Source organism: Pristiophorus japonicus, chromosome 4 (assembly GCF_044704955.1).
Source record: "Pristiophorus japonicus isolate sPriJap1 chromosome 4, sPriJap1.hap1, whole genome shotgun sequence".
NCBI classification, from domain to species: domain Eukaryota; kingdom Metazoa; phylum Chordata; class Chondrichthyes; family Pristiophoridae; genus Pristiophorus; species Pristiophorus japonicus.
This window is the reverse complement of record NC_091980.1, coordinates 160,854,003-160,876,493: the sequence shown is the minus strand read 5'-3', so window position 1 is coordinate 160,876,493 and position 22,491 is coordinate 160,854,003. Positions and strand designations below refer to the sequence as shown.

General features: G+C 46.7%; 1 protein-coding gene across 6 annotated transcripts in view; it reads right to left on the bottom strand.

The window, feature by feature from the left end:
• The window catches only part of LOC139263142 (neutral alpha-glucosidase C-like), a 237,431-nt gene that overhangs the window by 80,010 nt on the left and 134,930 nt on the right, over positions 1-22,491 (bottom strand). For all 6 annotated transcript variants that reach the window (XM_070878753.1, XM_070878757.1, XM_070878755.1 and 3 more), the window contains 3 exons: positions 15,687-15,840; positions 7,558-7,793; positions 2,214-2,340 (listed from right to left, as the gene is read on the bottom strand). In XM_070878753.1, the coding sequence (XP_070734854.1) occupies positions 2,214-2,340; positions 7,558-7,793; positions 15,687-15,840 (517 nt within the window). The remainder of the gene's footprint in view (positions 1-2,213; positions 2,341-7,557; positions 7,794-15,686; positions 15,841-22,491) is intronic.

Below are 22,491 nucleotides of genomic sequence, written 5' to 3'. Positions count from 1 at the left end.
TTCCTCCTTGGTGAAGACAGATGTAAAGTACTCATTTAGTACCTCAGCCATGCCCTCTGCCTCCATGCATAGGTCTCCTTTTTGGTCCCTAATTGGCCCCACCCTTCCTCTTATTAACCAGTTACTATTTATATGCCTATAGAAGACTTTTGGATTCCTTTTTATGTTAGCTGCCAGTCTATTCTCATACTCCCACTTCGCTCCCCTTATTTCCTTTTCCACTTCCCCGCTGAACTTTCTGTATTCAGCTTGGTTCGCACTGTATTCTCAAACTGACATCTGTCATACGCCCCTTTTTTCTGCTTTATCTTACTCTCTATCTCTTTCGGCATCCAGGGAGCTCTGGATTTGGTTGCCCTACCTTTCCTCTTCGTGTGAATGTACCTCGACTGCACCCAAATCATCTCTTTAAAGGCAGTCCATTGTTCAATTACAGTTTTGCCTGCCAATCTTTGATTCCAATTTACCCGGGCCAGGTCCGTTCTCAATCCACTGAAATTGGCCCTCCTCCAATTAAATATTTTGACTCTAGATTGCTCTTTGTCATTTTCTATAGCTAGTCTAAACCTTATGATACTAGCTTGCTGGAAGCAGAGCAAGACTTTGCACTGTGGTACCAGCGAGCAAATCACACATTTAAGAAATAAAGAAGTCATTTATATCGTGCCTTGCAGGACCTCCTCACTTCATAAAGCACTTCACAGCCAATTCATTACTTTTGAAGTACAGTCACTGTTGTAAAGAAAGGAAACACAACAGCCAATTTGCACACAAGAAGATCTCACAAATAACAATGTAATAAATAATCAGGCAATCTGTTTTAGTGATGTTGGTTGAAGGATGAATGTTGGCCAGGAGAACTCCTCTGTTCATCTTTGACCAGTAGCAGGGGATGTTTTACATCCACCTGAGAGGACAGTGCCTAGATTGCATGCTCATGCTTCTGGAATGGGACTTGAACCCACAACCTTGTGATTCAGAGGCGAGAGTGCCACCACTGAGCTGAGGCTGATATCTAATCAATGCTTTCGGAACCCTGGCTCAGCGAGTGTGGGTTAACCTATATCTGAACTTCACACACATGGATCAGAGCTGCAGAGGACAGCACCATCCAGGGAGCAGCTCTAATCAGTATAAATAGCTTTAAATATCTTATTGGTAGGAACATTCAGCCCCTTGAGCCTATTCCACCGTTCAATCAGATCATAGCTGAGTGGCGAGGTCGGGGCGAAGGAGCAGTGAGCGATTGTAGAGGGACGTGATCGGGGCCCAGGAGAGGCGAGGGCCCAGGGGCAGCACGGGCCAGCCCTCACTGCGATATGTGTGCGCACTAGGTCCGCGCAGCAGAGCTGGTCTCCAGTCATCTTGGTTAATCCTTGCCACTGGACCAAGACCTAGCTCTGTCAAGCCCGTGTGGTGGCTGGGGTGCAACGGCCACCACACGTTAAAAAAATCCATGCAAAGACATCTTCCAATCTTCCACCCTTCAAGATGTAGTTCAGGATCCAGAATATTAGGTCCTTCATTGAAACACCTGTGAACTCATCCCTTTTTGGCGTGGAAGTAAGTTATCCTCATTTCGAGGGGCTGCCTATGATGATGGCTAATCGGTACCTTAACTCCATTTACCCGCCTTGGTTCCGTAACCCTTAATACCCGTAACCATTAATTAACAAAAGTCTATCAATCTCAGCATTGCCTACTATTGTACTAAACGATACAGACCAGGCAGATCCCAGGTACAGTCCTTCACCTGTGTAAAACTCAGCAGGGACAGCAGTAGGAGCACTAGAGTTGGTGTCACTATGTTCAGACTAGGAAAGGGAAAAAGAAATCAGGTTCAAAAAGAAGTGAGCTTCAGCATGATCCAGTGAAAAGAGTACATGTAGGTGGTGAGTGAGAAAGGAGCGAAATCAGCTGAGGTTGCCTCCACATTTTTCTGACACTTATCACCTGAGCTCAAAAGGTGAAGAAGGACCACTCTAGGAGGGTGCCACTGGCTGGTGCCTGACCAAACTGAACCACAGCACCAGTCAGAAAACTTAGAGAGAGAGAGAGAGGGCAGAAAACTGGAAATAAAGCAATGTGAAATACTGAGAAATGTTGCCACGTACATCTTTGGCGAGGTTTGATGCCTGAATATTAGAAATAATTATTACTCCATACTTACACATTAAGAAATTCATTACTCAAGTGCTTAACTTTTCCCTTACCTGGCCAGCAGGAGCCCTGGTACTCCTCACCATCTTTATCCATCACAAAGTAATTCTTGGACTTGGCTTCGCAGTAGAATGGGTACTTCTTATCCACTTTGATGTGAGGGTCACTGATAACCACCAGCTGGAGACACAAGAAAAGACAGTGATTCTGTGTAAACCCAGTATCAGCATGCCTAAAGGAATGGAATGGTGTATTTTATTCCCCCGAATTTTCCCTCTCATCCTCTGAAGGGGCTGACTCAAGCTCAATGGTTGCCATCAGCCATCTGGTAGCCTGTTCAACCATGCTTGGGAGGTGGGGGTATTGGTGAGACCATGTCTGATCGTACTGTGGGCATCTATCCATATGGCATCAGCCTTGGCTCAGTGGTAGCATCTGAGTCAGAAAGTTGTGGGTTCACACCCCACTCCAGAGACACTGAAACTTCAGTGCAGTACTGAGGGAGTGCTACACTGTCAGAGGTGCAGTCTTTCGGATGAGATGTTAAACCAAGGCTGCATCTGTCCTCTGGATGGATGTAAAAGATCCCATGCCACTATTCAAAGAAGAACAAGGATGTTCTCCTGGCCAACATTTATCCCTAAATCAACACCACAAAACAAATTATATCATTTATCTTACTTTTATCTGCAGGACCTTGGTGTGCACAACCGACTATTATATTTCCTACATTACAACAACTTTTATTTATATAAAGCCTTTAACGTAGTAAAATATCCCAAGGCACTTCACAGCAGTGTTATAAGATAAAAACAAATACATTTGACACTGAGCCACTTAAGAAGAATTACAGCAGGTGAACAAAAGTTTGGTCAAAGAGGTAGGTTTTAAGGAGCGTCTTAAAGGAGGAAAGAGAGGCGGAGAGATTTTGGGAGGGAGTTCCAGAACTTAGAGCTCAGGCAGCTAAAGGCACGACCACCGATGGTTGAGCAGTTATAATCAGGGATGCTCAAGAGGGCAGGGTTTGAGGAACCCAGATGTGGGGTTGTGAGGCTGTGAGGCTGAAGGAGATTACAGAGATAGGGAGGAGTGAGGCCATGGAGGGATTTGTAAACAAGGATGAGAATTTTGAAATCGAGGCGTGGCTTAACCAGGAGCCAATGTAGGTTAAAGAGCACAGAGGTGATGGGTGAGTGGGACTTGGTGCGAGTTAGCACACAGGTTGCTGAGTTTTGGATGACTTCAAGTGTACGTAGGGTAGAATGTGGGAGGCCAGCCAGGAGTGAGCTGGAGTAGTCAAGTCTAGAGGCAACAAAGTATGGATGAAGGTTTCAGCAGCAGAAGAGTTGATGAGGCAGAGGTGGAGATGTGCAATGTGACGGAGGTGATAAAAGGCAGTTTTAGTTATGTCGTGGATATGTGGCCAGAAGCTCATTTCAGGGTCAAATCTGACGCCTAGGTTACGAACAGTCTGGTTTAGCCTCAGATAAATGCTAGGGAGAGGGATGGAGTCGGTGGCTAGGGAACACAGTTTGTGACAGGGACCAAAGACAATGGCGTCGGTCTTCCCAATATTTAACTGGAGAAAATTTCTGCTCATCCAGTACTGGATGTTGGACAAGCAGTCCGACAATTTAGAGACCACGGAGGGGTCAAGAGAAGTAGTGGAGAGGTAGAGCTGGGTGTCGTCAGCGTACATTTGGAAACTGACTCTGTGTTTTCGAATGATATCGCCAAAAGGCAGCATGTAGATGAGAAATAGGAGGGGGTCAAGGATAAATCCTTGGGGGACACCAGAAGTAATAATGGGGGAGTGGGAAGAGAAGCCATTGCAGGAGATTTTTTGGCTACGATCAGATAGATAGAAATGGAACCAGGCGAGTGCAGTCCCACCCAGTTGGACGATGGTGGAGAGGCGTTGGAGGAGGATGGAGTGGTCAACCGTGTCAAAGGCTGCAGACAGGTCGAGGAGAATGAGCAGGGATAGTTTACCTTTGACACAGTCACAAAGGGTGTCATTTGTGACTGTGATTTATAACTGTGATTATACTTCAAAAGAACTTCATTGGCTGTGAAGCACTTTGGAATGTCCTGAGGTCAATGAAGGTGCTATATGAATGAAAGAATAATGAAAAATAAGAAGTGCGATAGGTTAAAAAGTGTGAGAAAACCAGCATCAGGGCAAAAGGGCAGGGAAGGGTCTGTTGCCCAAATAAGAGTTCTATATATTGCTGCGCATAGCATAAGGAATAAAACAAGGGAATTAGAAACACAAATCCAGCTTAAAGGGTATGACATAGTGGCCATTACTGAGAGCTGGCTACAAACTGGGTATGACTGGGGGATATTTATTGTCAGGCTATAAGATCTTTAGAAAGGACAGATAAATTGAAAAAGAAGTAGTAATATTCAAAAAGAACACTATTACAAAATTAGAAAGAGGGGCTATCAGTAGAGATGAGCATGTGGTAGAAATGTTCCGGGTAAAATTGAGGAATAGAAAAGGATGCCAGTCTTTGGTGGGAGTTGTCTATCGGCATCCTGATAGCAGTGATAACTTAGCAGGATGTATAAATACAGAGATCAGAGAAGCTTACTGCAAAAAGAGTGGTAATAATGCAAGAATGTAATTTTCCACTGACACCGTGAAGCAGAACAGTTTGGGTCCCAAAGGCACCAAATTGTTTGAGTGTATTTGAGACAGTTTCTGGAAATATGGCCCAGAATTTGCTGAAAAAATAATAGCATGTGAACAATGTGTGTCGTTGGTAGTTTGCAAATTGGCCTGCAACTTGTGGTGAGGGAGAGATACCCTGTGAACTTCTAATCACCACAAGTTGCGCCGCTCCGCCATTCGCTTCGCAAAACCTTCATCTCACCCTTAACCTCTACATGATTTTCATGAAGTTGCTGTATTTGCTTATTAATTGCCTATTGAACTTGCCACAGAAAGTTAAGTCCAGTAATTAACAGCGTATGTATCCTTTTAACGACATGATAATTGTTAATGACTGCCAATTAACCCCTCTTGCCGAGAAAGTGAATAATTAAAAGTGTGGACTCTCATTCCTTCAGGTTGTGAATCGTTATTATAGATTTTTTAAATGTCAATTTTTTTTTAAATTCTTACTTTTCCTCTGTTCATTTTTCTCTCTCTCTTAATTGAATCTTTCTTTCCTTCTCTTTCTATTCCTGATTTGACATTGAATTCACCCACTCTAATTCACCTTCCTTCTCAGTCTTTGCTGTTTATTTCTCAATCCTTAAATCTCATTAGTTAAGGAGATACCCTGTTTGTCCCGTCCATCACCAAAGCTCCAGATGCCCTGTTGCTGTCTCGCCATTATCAGTTTGCACTTCCAGTAAATTTGTGGGTGTTGTATATGCATGCCTGTTTACTGTGTGATGTCTGTAACACTGTTATGCAACACCGAATGTACCCTTACAATGTACACACCTTACCTGTACACCAGAGGGTGCTGCTGCTGGAGACCTAAGGGTTACCTGCACACTGCAGGTAACCCAGTATAAAAAGGAGCTCACAGCTTGTTGTCCTCACTCGAGGAGCTGCAAATAAAGGACTACAGGTCTACACAGTTTAAGTATCATTCTCTGCCTCGTGGAGTCATTACTAAAGGCGCTACATACACGACAGTGGGCAAAAAATTAAAAAACCCAAGTGCACATGATCAAGTCTAACTAGAAGGGCAGATGCTCCGCTCCAGAAAAATCTGGGCTAATATGTTCTTGAACCAAAGAGAACAGGCCATCTTAGATTTAATGATGAGTAATGAGACAGAATTAATTAAGAATTTAACAGTAAGGGAACACCTAGCCAACAGTGACCATAACACGACTGAATTTGATATTAGGTTTGAGAGGGAGCAGTGCGAGTCATGAACCAAGGTTTTACATTTAGGTATGGCTGACTTTGAAGGGATGAGGCAGAAATTGATCACAATAGACCGGGCAGAACTGCTAATGAGTAAAAATACAAATGAACAGTGGGAGATGGTCAAAGAAGTATTTGGTTCAATACAAAACCTATACATACCCTTAAAGCTTTACGTGTGTAATTAAACAACCTTAGTCAACAAATGATGTGAGAGATAGTATAAAACTAAAGGAAAGAGCTTATACAAATGTAAAGAACAGTGGAGATCCCACAGGCTGGGACAGATACAAAGGTCAGCAAAGAAAAAAAAGACTTGGAGTTATATAGCACCTTTCACGACCACCGGATAGCTCAAAGCACTTTACAGCCAATGAAGTATTTTTGGAATGTAGACACTGTTGTAATGTGGGAAACAAAGAAAGTAGTTGGAGCTGCATAAAAAGCAAAATGAGAAAAAAAACTTGCCAGGAATAAAAAGGACAACATTAAAGTTTACAAGTTTAAAAAAAAAAGAGTAGCTAAAAGTAATGTGGGAACCTTAAGGACAGAGGCAGGTGATACTGTCATTGAAAATCAGGAAATGGTAGATGAGTTAAATACTTACTTTGTAGCTGTCTTCACAGTAGAGGATGAGGATAAAGTACCAGAGATACGAGGAAAACTAAAACTAAATCAAGGGGAGGAACTTACTAGATTTAATATAAGTAAAAAAATGGTAAAGGAGAAAATAGTGAGACTAAAGATGGATAAATCTCCAGGACCTGATGGTTTCTACTCCAGGGTATTAAAAGACATAAGTGAGGAAATTGTAGATGCTCTAGTCATGATCTTTCAAACCTCTTTTGATTCAGGAATTGTCCCATTGGGTTCGAAAACTGCCATCTGAGCAGCAGGAACTTCACAGTATGAAAATATTTTGAATAGAAAATGAAACAGTATCAAACCCTGTGACGTCAGGGCACTCCAGTGGCTCAGTCAGCTTATCCAGTGAGCTGAGCCAGTCATAAAATCTTACAGCACAGATGGAGGCCATTCGGCACATCATGCCATCATTTGGAACAGGACGGTCCCAGGTTTGGTTCGCGCTCGCGCTGAGCAAGGGGCAATACAATGGACCTTAGCATTCCTGCTATTAAGGGCAAAAATCACCCAGTGGTCACCACTCTTGACCAATGATCAGCAGTCCACGTTGGAAGGAGCAAGTGTATGGATGTTAGACAAGGACAGGATGGGTCTTATGTCCTTCATGGTCAAACAGCCTGATGGCACTCATTGTCTAGACTCGTACATGAATAATGGCCATTGGGCAAGGTAACAGGGCATGTCAGTGGTAGTGGAAATATATGCCAGCATGAGTAACCACTTTCAGGAGAGGATGGAATTATTTCAACAATCCACCACCCCCATAGAATCCATAGTATCCTGCATGTGTGTATTATACACATAAGTTGCTGGCCTCCACACACTGTATGTGCTGGCCTGCCGTATTCTGTCATGCTCACCTTCCGATCCTTGGCTCGTAAGTCCTCCTGCATTTCACGAGGGAAAGGAAATTTTGTCTTGTCCCAGGTGAAGTAGCGTTTCCCTTCGGTGTGGTCAATGTCCAGCCAGATAGCATCATAAGGAATGTCGTGCACGTCAAAGCCAGTGTCCACTTGCTTAATGTCATTTTCATCCTCGTAGCTGTAGCGACACTGGTGGTGACCCAGTGCAAACAAAGGAGGAAGTGCCTGAGGACCTGGGGGCCAAGCATAACATGGTTCACCAATCCAGCAGGGAAATCACCTTTTACAGTCTTATAGAATCATAGAATGGTTACAGCATGGAAGACGGCCATTCGGCCCGTTGAACCCGTGTTGACTCACAGCTAGTCCCACTCCCCTGCCCTTTCCCCGTAGCCCTGCAATTGCTTTTCCTTCAGACACTTATCTAACTCCCTTTTGAAAGCTAAAATTGAGTCTGCCACCACCTTTTCAGGCAATGCATTCCAGATCTTAACCACTCGCTGCATGAAAGTTTTTTTCTTATGTCGCCTTTGGTTCTTTTGCCAATAACCTTAAATCTGTGTCCTCTGGTTCTCGACCTTTAGCCAATGGTCCAGTTTCTCTCTGTCTACTCTGTCCAGACCTCTCATGATTTTGAACATCTCAATCAAATCTTCTCTCAATCTTGTCTGTTCCAAGGAGAACAACCCCAGCTTCTCCAGTCTATCAACATAACTGAAGTCCCTCATTCCTGTAATCATTCTCGTAAATCTTTTCTGAACCTTCTCTAAGGTCTTCACATCCTTCCTAAAGTGTGGTGCTCAGAATTAGACACAGTACTCCAGTTGGGGATGGAACAGTGTTTTATACAGGTTCATCATAATTTGCACACTTTTGTACTCTATACCTCTATTTATGAAGCCCAAAATCCCATAAGCCTTTTTAACTGCTTTCTCAACCGGCCCTGCCACCTTCAATGATTTATGCACACATACCCCCAGGTCTCTTTGTTTCTGCACCCATTTGTAAGAAACGATCAGGTCCCCCAAAGACTGGGTGGATCATGACAGCACTATGTGTGCTGCTGATCCAATCAAGCCAGAGGGACCCAGACCAATCCCTGGGATGTGTTGAATTTGCTGCTATTATCTTTAGTGCGACTGTTGGTCTCAATCTCCCTGGGCTAGGAAGAGGAAAATCAGCCAAGAGCCCTCTCCCCTGCTCACCAATTCAGTAACTCCAACTAGAGAATGTGAATGTTTGGTGAGGACAGGATTGGGTTCAACTGCTGGAAAAGCACAGCAGGTCAGGTAGCAGCCGTGGAGAGAGAAATAGAGTTAATGTTTCAGATCGATGACCTTTCATAAGAACTGGAAAAGGTGAAAAGATGTCTTTATTTCAGATTTCCAGCATTCGCAGTGTCGTGTTTGTAACCTCACATAACTGTAACCTTTATGTAACAACACTGTACACTATATACACCTGAGAAATTAACACCTTGACCACAGGGGGTGAATTTGTGGGAGACACTCCTCACCTGGTCATCCAGGTATATAAAGGGAGGTCCCACGCAGGGTCATCACTTCTTGGTCCTGTGAATAAAGGTACAGGTCACAGAATGACCTTGTCTCCAGTATGTGCCTCGTGTTGATTTGCTGAGGTGTGTAAGGACATAACATTTGGCGACGAGAAACGGGAATCAACGACTCAAGGAAATGGCCACCGGTAGCACGGTGTTGGTGAGGACTGGGACGATTTCGTTAAGAGGCTCCAGCAGAGCTTTGTCACAAAGGACTGGCTGGGAGCGGCAGCGGCTGACAAGCGAAAGGCGCATCTACTGACCAGCTGTGGACCTAAGACATACGCACTGATGAAAGACCTGCTCACACCCGAGAAGCCGGCAGACAAGACCTTCGAGGAGCTCAGCAAACTGATCGGTGAGCACCTCAAACCGGCGAGTGGTATACACATGGCCCGACACCGATTCTATACGCACCGACGTCGGGAAGGACAGGGCATACCGGACTTCGTTGCAGACCTTCGGCGCTTGGCCAGCCTCTAAGTTCACAGAAGCCTGCAGGGGGGAGATGTTACGGGATTTCTTCATTGAGGGCATTGGTCATGCCGGGATTTTTAGGAAGCTAATTGAGACCAAGGAGTTAACCTTGGAAGCAGCGGCGTTGATGGCTCAAACTTTCATGGCAGGGTAGGAGGAAACCAAGATCATATACGCGCGCAACTCTGCTCCCAACGTGGCGATGGAGCAGGGAGTTAACATGGTAAATGCGATTCAGAACCCCGCAGGCAGGCAAGGGCAATTCGACACCAACCAGGCAGTAACAGATTCTAGGGTGGGTCCAGACAATGGCAGGTTGAACGGACATTTACACCATCACAAGGGACAATACGTCCCCGGGATGGGACCATTGACACCCACAAACAGGGTACTCAAGAGTAATCAAACAGACAGAGGAATGCCTGGTAACAGCTCTTTTGTTCACAACTATCTCAGTTCATGCTGGAGGTGCGGGGGCAAACATGCTGCGAAGACCTGCCGGTTTCAACAATTCATCTGCAGAAATTGTAACTTGAGTGGACATTTAGCCAGGATGTACAGGAAGCCTGCAACGCGGCTGGTTTGCGAAGTGGATGAACCATAAGAGGGGTCTGCAAGGCAGGGGTATGCCTGGGACACAGCAATGGACGCTTAAGTTCAGCGGGTCCAGGTGGCAAACATCCACAGCTCATACACAAAAACGCCACCTATGATGATGAGAGTGCTGTTAAACGGCATCCCGGTACGCATGGAGCTGGACACAGGAGCCAGCCAGTCAACAATTCGAGAAACTGTAGAAACATAGAAACATAGAAAATAGGTGCAGGAGTAGGCCATTCGGCCCTTCTAGCCTGCACCGCCATTCAATGAGTTCATGGCTGAACATGCAATTTCAGTACCCCACTCAGAGCTAGCAGATCCAAACTAGAACACATTGATACACAATTACGGACGTACACCAAAGAGATCATCCCAGTGCTAGGCAGTGCAATGTTGGTGGTCACACATAATGGATCTCAGAACTGGCTGCCACTCTGGATTGTCCCGGGAAATGATCCCGCGCTTTTGGGTAGGAGCTAGCTAGCCGAGATGAACTGGAAATGGGGAGATGTGCACGCCATTTCATCTGTGGAGCGAAGTTCATGCTCACAGGTCCTACTAAAGTTCGAGTCATTATTTCAACCTGACGTCGGGACTTTCAAAGGCACCAAAGTAAGGATACGCATCACCCCGGACGCCTCACCAGTGCACCACAAAGCCAGAGCTGTGCCGTATGTGATGCGGGAGAAAATTGAGAGTGAGTTGGACAGGTTGCTAAGAGAGGGCATAATTTCGCCCGTTGAATTCAGTGACTGGGCAAGCTCCATCGTCCCTGTTCTAAAAATGGATGGCTCGGTCAGGATCTGTGGCGACTACAAGGCCACCATCAACCGAGTGTCCCTTCAGGACCAATACCCACTTCCGAGAGCGGAGGATCTTTTTGCCACACTGGCAGGCGGCAAGCTGTTCACCAAGTTGGACCTCACTTTGGCCTACATGACCCAGGAACTGGCCGAAGAATCCAAGCTACTGACCACCATCACCACGCACAAGGAGCTGTTTGTCTACAACAGGTGTCCATTTGGCATTCGTTCAGCAGCCGCTATCTTTCAGAGGAACATGGAAAGCCTGCTCAAATCCATCCCCGGAACAATCGGATTTCAGGATGACATCCTTATCACGGGTCGAGACACTGAGGAACACCTCCACAACCTGGAGGAGGTGCTACGCCGACTGGACCGGGTAGGCCTGCGACTAAAGAAGTCCAAGTGCGTGTTTTTGGCCCCAGAGGTCGAGTTTTTGGGCAGGAGGGTTGCCGCAGACGGGATCCGGCCCACCGAATCTAAAACGGAGGCGATCCGTCGCGCGCCCAGGCCCAGCAACACATCAGAGTTGCGTTCATTTCTGGGACTATTGAACTATTTCGGGAACTTTCGACCGAACTTAAGTACATTGCTGGAGCCGCTACACATGCTCCTGCATAAGGGTTGCGATTGGTTTTGGGGGGACTGTCAGGAACGGGCTTTCAATCGGGCGTGTAACCTGCTTTGTACTAATAAGTTATTGACCCTGTACGATCCCTGTAAGAAATTGGTTTTGACATGTGATGCATCATCCTATGGGGTTGGGTGCGTGTTACAGCAGAGTAATGATGAGGGCCAACTCCAACCTGTGGCTTATGCCTCCAGGTCGCTCTCCCAAGCAGAACGTGGATATGGGATGGTTGAAAAGGAAGCACTCGCATATGTCTACGAGGTGAAAAAGATGCACCAGTACTTTTTGGCAGAAGGTTCGAGTTAGAAATGGACCACAAGCCGTTAATATCCCTGTTGTCCGACAGCAAAGCTGTCAATGCCAATGCGTCAGCTCGCATACAGCAATGGGCTCTCACGCTGGCTGCATATGACTACACCATACGGCACCGGCCAGGCACCGAAAATTGCACTGACGCGCTCAGCAGGCTTTCACTGGCCACCACTGAGGGGGCAGCGGAGCAAAGCGCGGAGATGGTCATGGCTGTCGCGCCTTTGACAGTGCTGGCACAGCCCGCCAGATCAAAACCTGGACAAACAGAGATCCCCTCCTATCTCTGATTAAGAAATGTGTCCTGACTGGGGATTGGGCGCCCGCACACGGAGCATGCCCTGAAGAGGTCAGACCGTTTCACAGACGGATGGATGAACTCTCCATCCAAGCCGACTGCCTACTATGGGGCAGCTGGGTAGTTACGCCCCAGAAGGGCAGGGAGACATTCATCAGGGAACTGCACAGTGAGCATGCAGGCATTGTGCTGATGAAGGCCATTGCCCGGTCACATGTATGGTGGCCGGGAATTGATGCAGACCTGGAACACTGTGTTCACAGGTGCACGATGTGTGCCCAGCTGGGCAATGCCCCCAGGGAGGCCCCACTCAGCCCGTGGCCCTGGCCCACCAAGCCACGGTCACGTAGTCACGTAGACTATGCGGGCCCGTTCATGGGAAAAATGTTCCTCATTGTTGTTGATGCGTACTCGAAATGGATCGAATGCATCATATTCAATTCGTGCACGACATCCACCACAGTGGAGAGTCTGTGTGCAGTCTTTGCGACCCACGGCTTGCCGGACATCCTGGTTAGCGACAACGGCCCGTGTTTCACTAGGTATGAATTCCGGGAGTTCATATCGGGTAATGGCATCAAACATGTCAGGACAGCGCCGTTCAAGCCGCTTCCAATGGCCAGGCGGAACGTGCGGTCCAAATCATAAAGCAAGGCATGCTCCGGATTCATGGACCCTCCTTTCAATACCGTCTATTGCGCATCCTGCTGGCCTACAGGTCTCGACCGCACTCGCTCACGGGAGTCCCGCCAGCGGAACTACTCCTGAAATGTATACTAAAAACTCGGCTGTCCCTCATTCATCCAATCTTGTCAGAAATTGTTGAGGGCAATCGGCAGTCCCAAAATGAGTGCCATGACCATAACTCAAAGGGGAGATGGTTAGAAATCGATCACCCTGTATTTATTCTTAAGCACGCTGTGGGGCCCAAGTGGCTCGAGGGTACTGTAATTGGTAAAGAGGGGAATAGGGTCATAGTGGTCAGACTCAACAATGGGCAGATATGCCGCAAGCATCTGGACCAAGTAAAAAAAAGGTTCAGCATGGACATTGAAGAAAATCATGAAATGCTGCCCACACCACTGCCAGTGAATGAGCAACAAGAACCGTCAGCAGCATGCACAGTCCCTGCGGTCAGCCCGGACGAGCCGGAATCACCACAGGTGACAGAGATGCATGCCAAGGCTCAACAACCAGAGCCCCAACTGTAGCGCTCCACGAGAGAGCGGCGACCGCCTGAAAGACTCAATCTTTGACCCAAAGACGTTGGGGGGAGGTGATGTCATGTTTGTAACCTTCACATAACTGTAACCCTTATGTAACAACACTGTACATTGTATACACCTGAGAAATGCATACCTTGACCACAGGGGGTGAACTTGTGGGAGACACCCCTCACCTGGTCATCCAGGTATATAAAGGGAGGTCCCACACAGAGTCATCACTTCTTGGTCCTGTGAATAAAGGTACAGGTCACAGAGTGACCTTGTCTGCAGAATGTGCCTCGTGTTGATTTGCTGTAGTGCGTAAGGACATAACACGCAGTATTTTGTTTTTGTATTGGTTTTCACTGCAATGCCCCACACAGTCAATTTAGCTGGCCACTATCTAGATTCAAACATGTGGAACAGTCATTTGGGCAAGGTACAAGAGGGCATTTAGCATCGACAGAACTGTACCCCAGCATGAATCAGTAGCTTCAGGAAAAGAGGGGAGACAAGGGAAAGGGGGACGTCTGGGGGAACAAAAAGGTTATTCATTGGTTGTTGGAAATAGTCACATGAATGTGAATTTACTAAGAGTACTAAGGGGCCGAAATTTCCCCCTTCCTTAAGACCGCTTAACACCGGAAAGCAGCGCTCCCGTGTCATCCCGGTGGTGACCCACTCTCCCCCACCGCTCCGCTGCTGTCGATCCATGCTAAGTGCATCATCGCAGTGCGCACCATCAATCTACCCACCCCCACGCCCCCCCAACGTTGAAATTCCGCCATGAAAATCTTCAGCCCACCTGGCAGTGCCAAAACAAGCTTTTTAGTGGTAGTCCAGTGAGGCTGAGGCATTCTGCAATGGCGGCGTGGCTCCCCTTAAAGGGGAGGACCTACTGTCGCTGCCACCATGTTTTTTTTTGTCGGCCGACTACCATGTCGGTCTGACAATTATGCCCCTGGGTTCGGCCGGGCTGCCAACAGGCAGCCTGGCACCCCCTCTTGGGTGCCAGGCCGCTGATCCGTCCGAAACACTCCCTGGTGGCCCAGTGGACTGAAGTTTAAAGATCGTGCAGGCTCTCCCCTTTAAGTGAAGGGGAGAGCCGTGGTGAAGCGGCGCCGTGATGACGTCATCATGGCGGCCATTCCGCACGGCTCCCAACTTCCGCCCCTCTAATGATGTCACCACCGCATACCCACCTCCGTTGAGTGACTTCCATATCCGAATGAAAAAAAACAAAGGGGGTCAAATTTCTCCAAAGCTGTTTTTTGGCGTACTTGAAGAGTTACGCCCGTTTTTTGGGGGCGCAAGTATGTCAAAAATAAAATCATCCAAGTTTTCCCATTTGAATTCTTCATTTTTGCGCCGCCTAGTCTGTCGTTTAGTTTTGGGGCTGGAGCCCAAGATCTGCGCCAAAAAGATCGGGTTGCCACGGTAACCAGAGACACAATGAGGGCTGAGGCTGGAAAGTGAAACATACAGCCAGCTCACAGCAACCTGCACAAGCACTTTACAGCAACTTACCAAGCACATTAAACATTGCAGCAGCTTATCTCCATTAAATGATTAGTATAATGTCAAAGTCTATCTCCCTCCCACCCCCACAAGATGCTGGTTCCTGCTCCTATCCCAGTCCGAAGGGCCTCCTGGTGCCGGTCTCAATCCCCACACCTATCCCGAGCCGAATGGCCTCCCAGTCCCGGTCCCCGCACCTATCCCTGGCTGAATGGCCTTCCAGTCTCGGTCCCCGCACCTATCCCTGGCCGAATAGCCTCCCAGTCCCACTCCCCGCACCTATCCCTGGCCGAATGGCCTCCCCCCTCTCGGTCCCTGCACCTAACTATGCCCAAAAGGTCCCCCTGCCGCTCTCTCCCACTTCTCTGCTGCTGCTGTCTGGGCATCTGCTCCACTGATTTACTTAACTGTGCCAATTTTTTTAACTCACCAGAAGGTTTTTCCACCAAGGCCACAAAGAAGAATTTCGGGTGGGGGGCAATTTCGGACCCTAAATCTCCACTAACACAGGTGTAATATAACTCAATAATTGTATAACATTACCTCGTTTACAAACGTACTCCATCAAACTAATAAACTGCACATTATACTGTGTAAATAAGTTTGGTACCTTAATACACTCAGAAACAAAGCATTGCTGAGAACATTGTCTTGCTCTACTGATTGCGGTACTCTGCATCTTGATTGGAGATAGGCCTTATTTGCTTACAATCGGTCACCATCATACCTGTCAGCCTTGAATACTGGTTGAAAACGTCAAAAGCACTGGGGCCCATTAGGACATATGCGTCGATTATCCCACTCTCAGACATCCAGCGAACTTCTGTTCTCGACAATGCATCATCATCTGCCTTCAATTTCTTCCTCTTTCCAAATGCAGTCTACAAAAAAAATGCTTAGTTTTTAGCTCATGGATGACTAAACAATCTGGATGCATGTAGAGACCCTTAAGTACACCACTATTCCAGTATTTTCATCCAAATGCTCCCAGTTCACTTTTGAGCAATGGTTGCCAAAACATTCTCAGAGTCTTTCATGACCACTGACTATGGAGACTGATACTGGCAAGTTTGACAAATAATGGTCATTTGCAAGAATGCAGAATGCAAGTTATATGAGCATCTCACTACATTTAACATTGTACACTTTGTTATATTAAAAAGGTCTTTCTTTTAATATTCCGTAAATGTGTCAAAAATCATCTAGAATTGTGATGGATTATTTATTTGTTCTGAGTAACGCTGATCTCCTTCACTCCCTTCGTACCTCATTCCATACCTTGATCCCATCTTACAGCACTTTCAACTATGTCACTAGCCAATCTGTGCTCCAACCTCACTTTGATCAAAGCCAGTCAACAAACTGGTGCTGGTTGAGGGATAAATATTGGCTAGGACACCGGGAGAAATGCACCTGAGGGGCTGATGGGACATCGATTTAATGCTTCACCTGAAAGAATGTACCTCTAACAGTACCGCACTCCCTCAGTATTGCATTGGAGTGTCAGCTCAGATTACCTGTTCCAAGTCCTTGAACCCATGGTCTTCTGACTAAGAGTTGAGAGGGCTACCACTGAGCAGTTGCTGAGGCATATAAATGCTAAGGTACCTGAGGAGACCAGGGAGTCTTCTTCTTAGGCGGTCCTTCGAATCGAGGATGATTTGCTTCCACGCCAAAAAGGGATGAGTTCAATGAGTTCACAGGTGTTTCAATGAAGGACCTAATATTCCAGGTCCCGAAATACATGCTGAAGGGTGGAAGATGCCTGTGTGTGGATTTTTAAATTTGTGGTGACCGTTGCACACCAGACACCACACGGGCTTGACAGGGCTAGGCCTTGGTCCCGTGGCAAGGATTAACCAAGATGATTGGAGACCAGGGAGTAAATCTGTGGGGTACGAGCAAGATTTTGAAGGATGAAGATGTAAACAAATATTTCTGTAAATTAAAGACATTTAATACTCAACTAAACAGAGTTGAGTACAAGAAATTAAAGAAAATGAAGGCTTCTATTAGTTCAGCAAGAAGGCTAATGGAAAAAGGATCGTAGACAGCTGTGTAAGTAATGGGAAAAGCTTTTTCAGTTATGTGAAGAGTCAGAGAACAGATTATAAAGGACTCACTTGGTATGGCGGAAATATTAAATGAGTACTTTGCATTGGTCTTCATCCTTGAAGATGATGCTCGCCTATCAGAATTTAAGGGCCGAAATTGCATGGCGCCCCGTTTGGGGGCGGCAAATGCCACAAGGCGGGATTTCCTGCGCCAGGGGAGGGCCAAGCTGCCGACTCTGTGGGGGAGAAACGGGTCCCTGCCTGGAACACCGGGGAACGGGTGCCGTGGCATCAGCCCAGCGCACAAGCGGCGTGCCGGACTGGAAGATCGAGCAACGGACCATGCGGTTCAACATCCAGCAGGCTGCGACTGGTAAGTCGGACGTTTTCTTTCCAATTCCCCACCTCCCCTTGAAACTTTGCCCCACCAGCGGCCCTACAGCCTGGTACGCGCCACCTAAAGCTGTCGTTAGCATCGCCTGTCACAGCTTCGGGGAAGCTACCGACTTTTTGCTCCGGGGCGATAATGGGTCATTGCGCACGGTGATGATGACGTCATCGTGGGCGCAGCGAGGCGCGACCAGAACCGCCGCCGTTAAACTCTCGCCGAATTTCGTGGGAGTCGTTAGCCGTGCCACGACCCGGCGAAAAGTCTTTTGCATCGCCTAAGCGCTCCCTGGGGCGTTACCGGGAAGCGCAAATGCCCTGAATTTCTCCCCCTAATAATGTTACTAACAAAATTAGTAACATTAACATAGATATTGTTTTAGAAAGAATTAAGAACTTGAAAATAGATCGAGCAGCCAGGCTGGATGATAACCACTCAAGGGTCCCCAATGAGATAGGACATGTGCTGTGTGAACTCCTAGCCTGTATTTTTAATAGCTCACTGCAATCTGGAATGATTCCTATAGACTGGAAGGAGGCTAATGTACTTCCATCTTTAAAAAGATGACAAGGTAGACATGGATAACTATAGGCCCATTAGTTTAACATCAGTAATAGGTAAGTTGCCTCAGGAAATCATTCAGGATGCAATATATGAATGCTAGGATAGAGAGAGACATATTAGGCACACCCAACATGGCTCCATAAAAATGAGGTCATGTCTTACAAATCTAATGGCATTTTTTTGACGAAGTTACAAAGTTGGTGGGTGAGGGAAGTCCAGTAGACATGGTCTACTTTCATAGAAAATAGGTGCAGGAGTAGGCCATTCGGCCCTTCGAGCCTGCACCACCATTCAACAAGATCATGGCTGTTCATTCCTTCAGTACCCCTTTCCTGCTTTTTCTCCATACCCCTCGATCCCCTTAGCCGTAAGGGCCATATCTAACTCCCTCTTAAATATATCCACTGAATTGGCATCAACAACTCTCTGCGGCAGGGAATTCCACTGGTTAACACCTCTCTGACTGAAGAAGTTTCGTCTCATCTCAGTCCTAAATGGCCCACCCCTTATCCTAAGACTATGTCCCCTAGTTCTAGACTTCCCCAACATCGGGAACATTCTTTTCGCATCTAACCTGTCCAGTCCCATCAGAATCTTATACGTTTCTATGAGATCCCCTCTCATCCTTCCAAACTCCAGTGAGTAAAGGCCCAGTTGATCCAGTCTCTCCTCATATGACAGTCCAGCCATTCCTGGAATCAGTCTGTTGAACCTTCGCTGCACTCCCTCAATAGCAAGAACGTCCTTTCTCAGATTAGGAGACCACAACTGAACACAATAGTCCAGGTGAGGCCTCACTAAGGCCCTGTACAACTGCAGTAATACCTCCCTGCTCCTATACTCAAATCCCCTAGCTATGAAGGCCAACATACCATTTGCTGCCTTCACCGCCTGCTGTAACTGCATGCCCACATTCAGTGACTGATGTACCATGACACCCAGATCTCGTTGCACCTCCACTATTCCTCATCTGCCGCCATTCAGATAATATTCTGCCTTCGTGTTTTTGCCCCCAAAATGGATAACCTCACATTTATCCACATTATACTGCATCTGCCATGCATTTGCCCACTCACCTAACCTATCCGAGTCACCCTGTAGCCTCTTAGCGTCCTCCTCACAGCTCACACCGCCACCCAGTTTAGTGTCATCCGAAAACGTGGCGATATTACACGCAATTCCTTCATCTAAATCGTTAATGTATATTGTTAAGAGCTGGGAATCCAGCACTGAGCCCTGCGGCACTCCGCTAGTCACTGCTTGCCATTCTGAAAAGGACCCGTTTATCCCTACTCTCTGCTTCATGTCTGCCAACCAGTCCTCTATCCACATCAGTACATTACCCCCAATACCACGCGCTTTGATTTTGCACACCAATCTCTTGTGCGGGACCTTGTCAAAAGCCTTCTGAAAGTCCAAATACACCACATCCACTGGTTCTCCCTTGTCCACTCTGCTAGTTACATCCTCAAAAAATTCTAGAAGATTCGTCAAGCATGATTTCCCTTTCATAAATCCATGCTGACTTGGTCCGATCCTGTCACTGCTTTCCAAATGCGCTGTTATTTCATCCTTAATGATTGATTCCAACATTTTCCCCACTACTGATGTCAGGCTAACCGGTCTGTAATTACCAGTTTTCTCTCTCCCTCCTTTTTAAAAAAGTGGCGTTACATTAGCTACCCTCCAGTCCACAGGAACTGATCCAGAGGCGATAGACTGTTGGAAAATGATCACCAATGCGTCCACTATTTCTAGGGCCACTTCCTTAAGTATTCTGGGATGCAGAATATCAGGCCCCGGGGGATTTATCGGCCTTCAATCCCATTAATTTCCCTAACACAATTTCCCGCCTAATAAGGATATTCTTCAGTTCCTCCTTCTCACTAGACCCACTGTCCCCTAGTACATTCGGAAGGTTATTTGTGTCTTCCTTCATGAAGACAGAACCAAAGTATTCATTCAATTGGTCTGCCATTTCTTTGTTCCCCATTATAAATTCACCTGAATCCGACAGCAAGGGACCTACATTTGTCTTCACTAATCTTTTTCTCTTCACATATTTATAGAAGCTTTTGCAGTCAGTTTTTATATTCCCTGCTAGCTTCCCCTCGTACTCTATTTTCCCCTTCTTAATTAAACCCTTAGTCCTCCTCTGTTGAATTCTAAATTTCTCCCAGTCCTCAGGTTTGTTGCTTTTTTTCGCCAATTTATATGCCTCTTCCTTGCCTTTAACACTATCCTTAATTTCCCTTGTTAGCCATGGTTGAGCCACCTGCCCCGTTTTATTTTTACTCCAGACAGGGATGTACAATTGCTGAAGTTCATCCATATAATCTTTAAATGTTTGCCATTGCTTATTCACCGTCAACCCTTTAAGTATCATTTGCCAGTCTATTCTAGCCAATTCACACCTCATACCGTCGAAATTACCTTTCCTTAAGTTCAGGACCCTCGTTTCTGAATTAACTTTGTCACTCTCCATCTTAATGAAGAATTCTACCATATTATGGTCACTCTTCCCCAAGGGGCCTCGCACAACAAGATTGCTAATTAGTCCCTTCGCATTACACATCACCCAGTCTAGGATGGCCAGCTCTCTGGTAGGTTCCTCGACATATTGGTCTCGAAAACCATCCCTAATACACTCCAGGAAATCCTCCTCCACCGCATTGCTACCAGTTAGATTAGTCCAATCAATATGTAGATTAAAATCGCCCATGATAACTGCTGTACCTTTATTGCGCACGTCCCTTATTTCTTTTTGATGCCGTACCCAACCTCACTACTACTATTTGGTGGCCTGTACACAACTCCCACTAGCGTTTTCTGTCCTTTGATATTGCGTAGCTCCACCCATACCGATTCCACATCATCCAAGCTAATGTCCTTCCTTACAATTGCATTGATTTCCTCTTTAACCAGCAATGCCACCCAGCATCCTTTTCCTTTCTGTCTATCCTTCCTAAATGCTGAATACCCTTGGATGTTGAGTTCTCAGCCTTGGTTCCCCTGGAGCCATGTCTCCGTGATGCCAATCACATCATATCCATTAACTGCTATCTGCGAAGTTAATTCATCCACCTTATTCCGAATACTCCTCGCATTGAGGCACAGAGCCTTCAGGCTTGTCTTTTTAACACGCTTTGCCCCTTTAGAATTTTGCTGTAATGTGACCCGTTTTGTTTTTTGCTTTGGGTTTCTCTGCCCTCCACTTTTACTATTGTCCTTTTTATCTTTTACTTCTGACTCCATTTTATTTCCCTCTGTCTCCCTGCATAGGTTCGCATCCCCCTGCCATATTAGTTTAACTCCTCCCCAACAGCACTAGCAAACACTCCCCCTAGGACATTGGTTCCGGTCCTGCCCACGTGCAGATCGTCCAGTTTGTACTGGTCCTACCTCCCCCAGAACCGGTTCCAATGCCCCAGGAATTTGAATCCCTCCCTTCTGCACCACTGCTCAAGCCACTATTCATCTGAGCTATCCTGAAATTCCTACTCTGACTAGCACATGGCACTGGTAGCAATCCCGAGATTACTACTTTTGAGGTCCTACTTTTTAATTTAATTCCTAGCTCCCTAAATTCGTCTCGTAGGACCTCATCCCATTTTTTACCTATATCGTTGGTACCTATATGCACCACAACAACTGGCTGTTCACCCTCCCTTTTCAGAATGTTCTGCACCTGCTCCGAGACATCCTTGACCCTTGCACCAGGGAGGCAACATACCATCTTGGAGTCTCGGTTGCGGCCGCAGAAACGCCTATCTATTCCCCTTACAATTGAATCCCCTATCACTATCGCACTCCCACTCTTTTTCCTGCCCTCCTGTGCAGCAGAGCCACCCACGGTGCCATGAACTTGGCTGCTGCTGCTCTCCCCTGATGAGTCATCCCCCTCAACAGTGCCCAAAGCGGTGTGTCTGTTTTGCAGGGGGATGACCGCAGGGGACCCCTGCACTACCTTCCTTGCACTGCTCTTCCTGCTGGTCTTCCATTCCCTATCTGGCTGTGTACCCTTTTCCTGCGGTAAGACCAACTCGCTAAACGTGCTATTCACGTCATTCTCAGCATCGTGGATGCTCCAGAGTGAATCCACCCGCAGCTCCAGTGCCGCAATGCGGTCCGTCAGGAGCTTAGACTGCCAAAAAGCTTTTGATAAGGTACCGCACAAGGGGCTTCTGTATAAGATCGAAGCCGCTGGCATGTTAGTGGTAATATGTTGAGCTGGATTCAGAACTGGCTGGCAGGACACCGGCAAAATGTAGGTATAGATGGATTTGGATCTGTTTGAAAACTGGTCACCAGTGGTGTCCCACAATGGACCGTTGGTCTTTACTATTTTTATTAATGATATGGATGTAAGTGTTGGGGGATGATCTGCAAATTTACAGATGATACCAAGAAAATCTATGCGAGTATTGGGACTGTAGACGACACTTGTCTGCTTTAGGCAGATCTTAATGTGTTGAGAGATTGGGCATATGACTGGCAAATGATGTATAACTTAGATAAATGCAGTG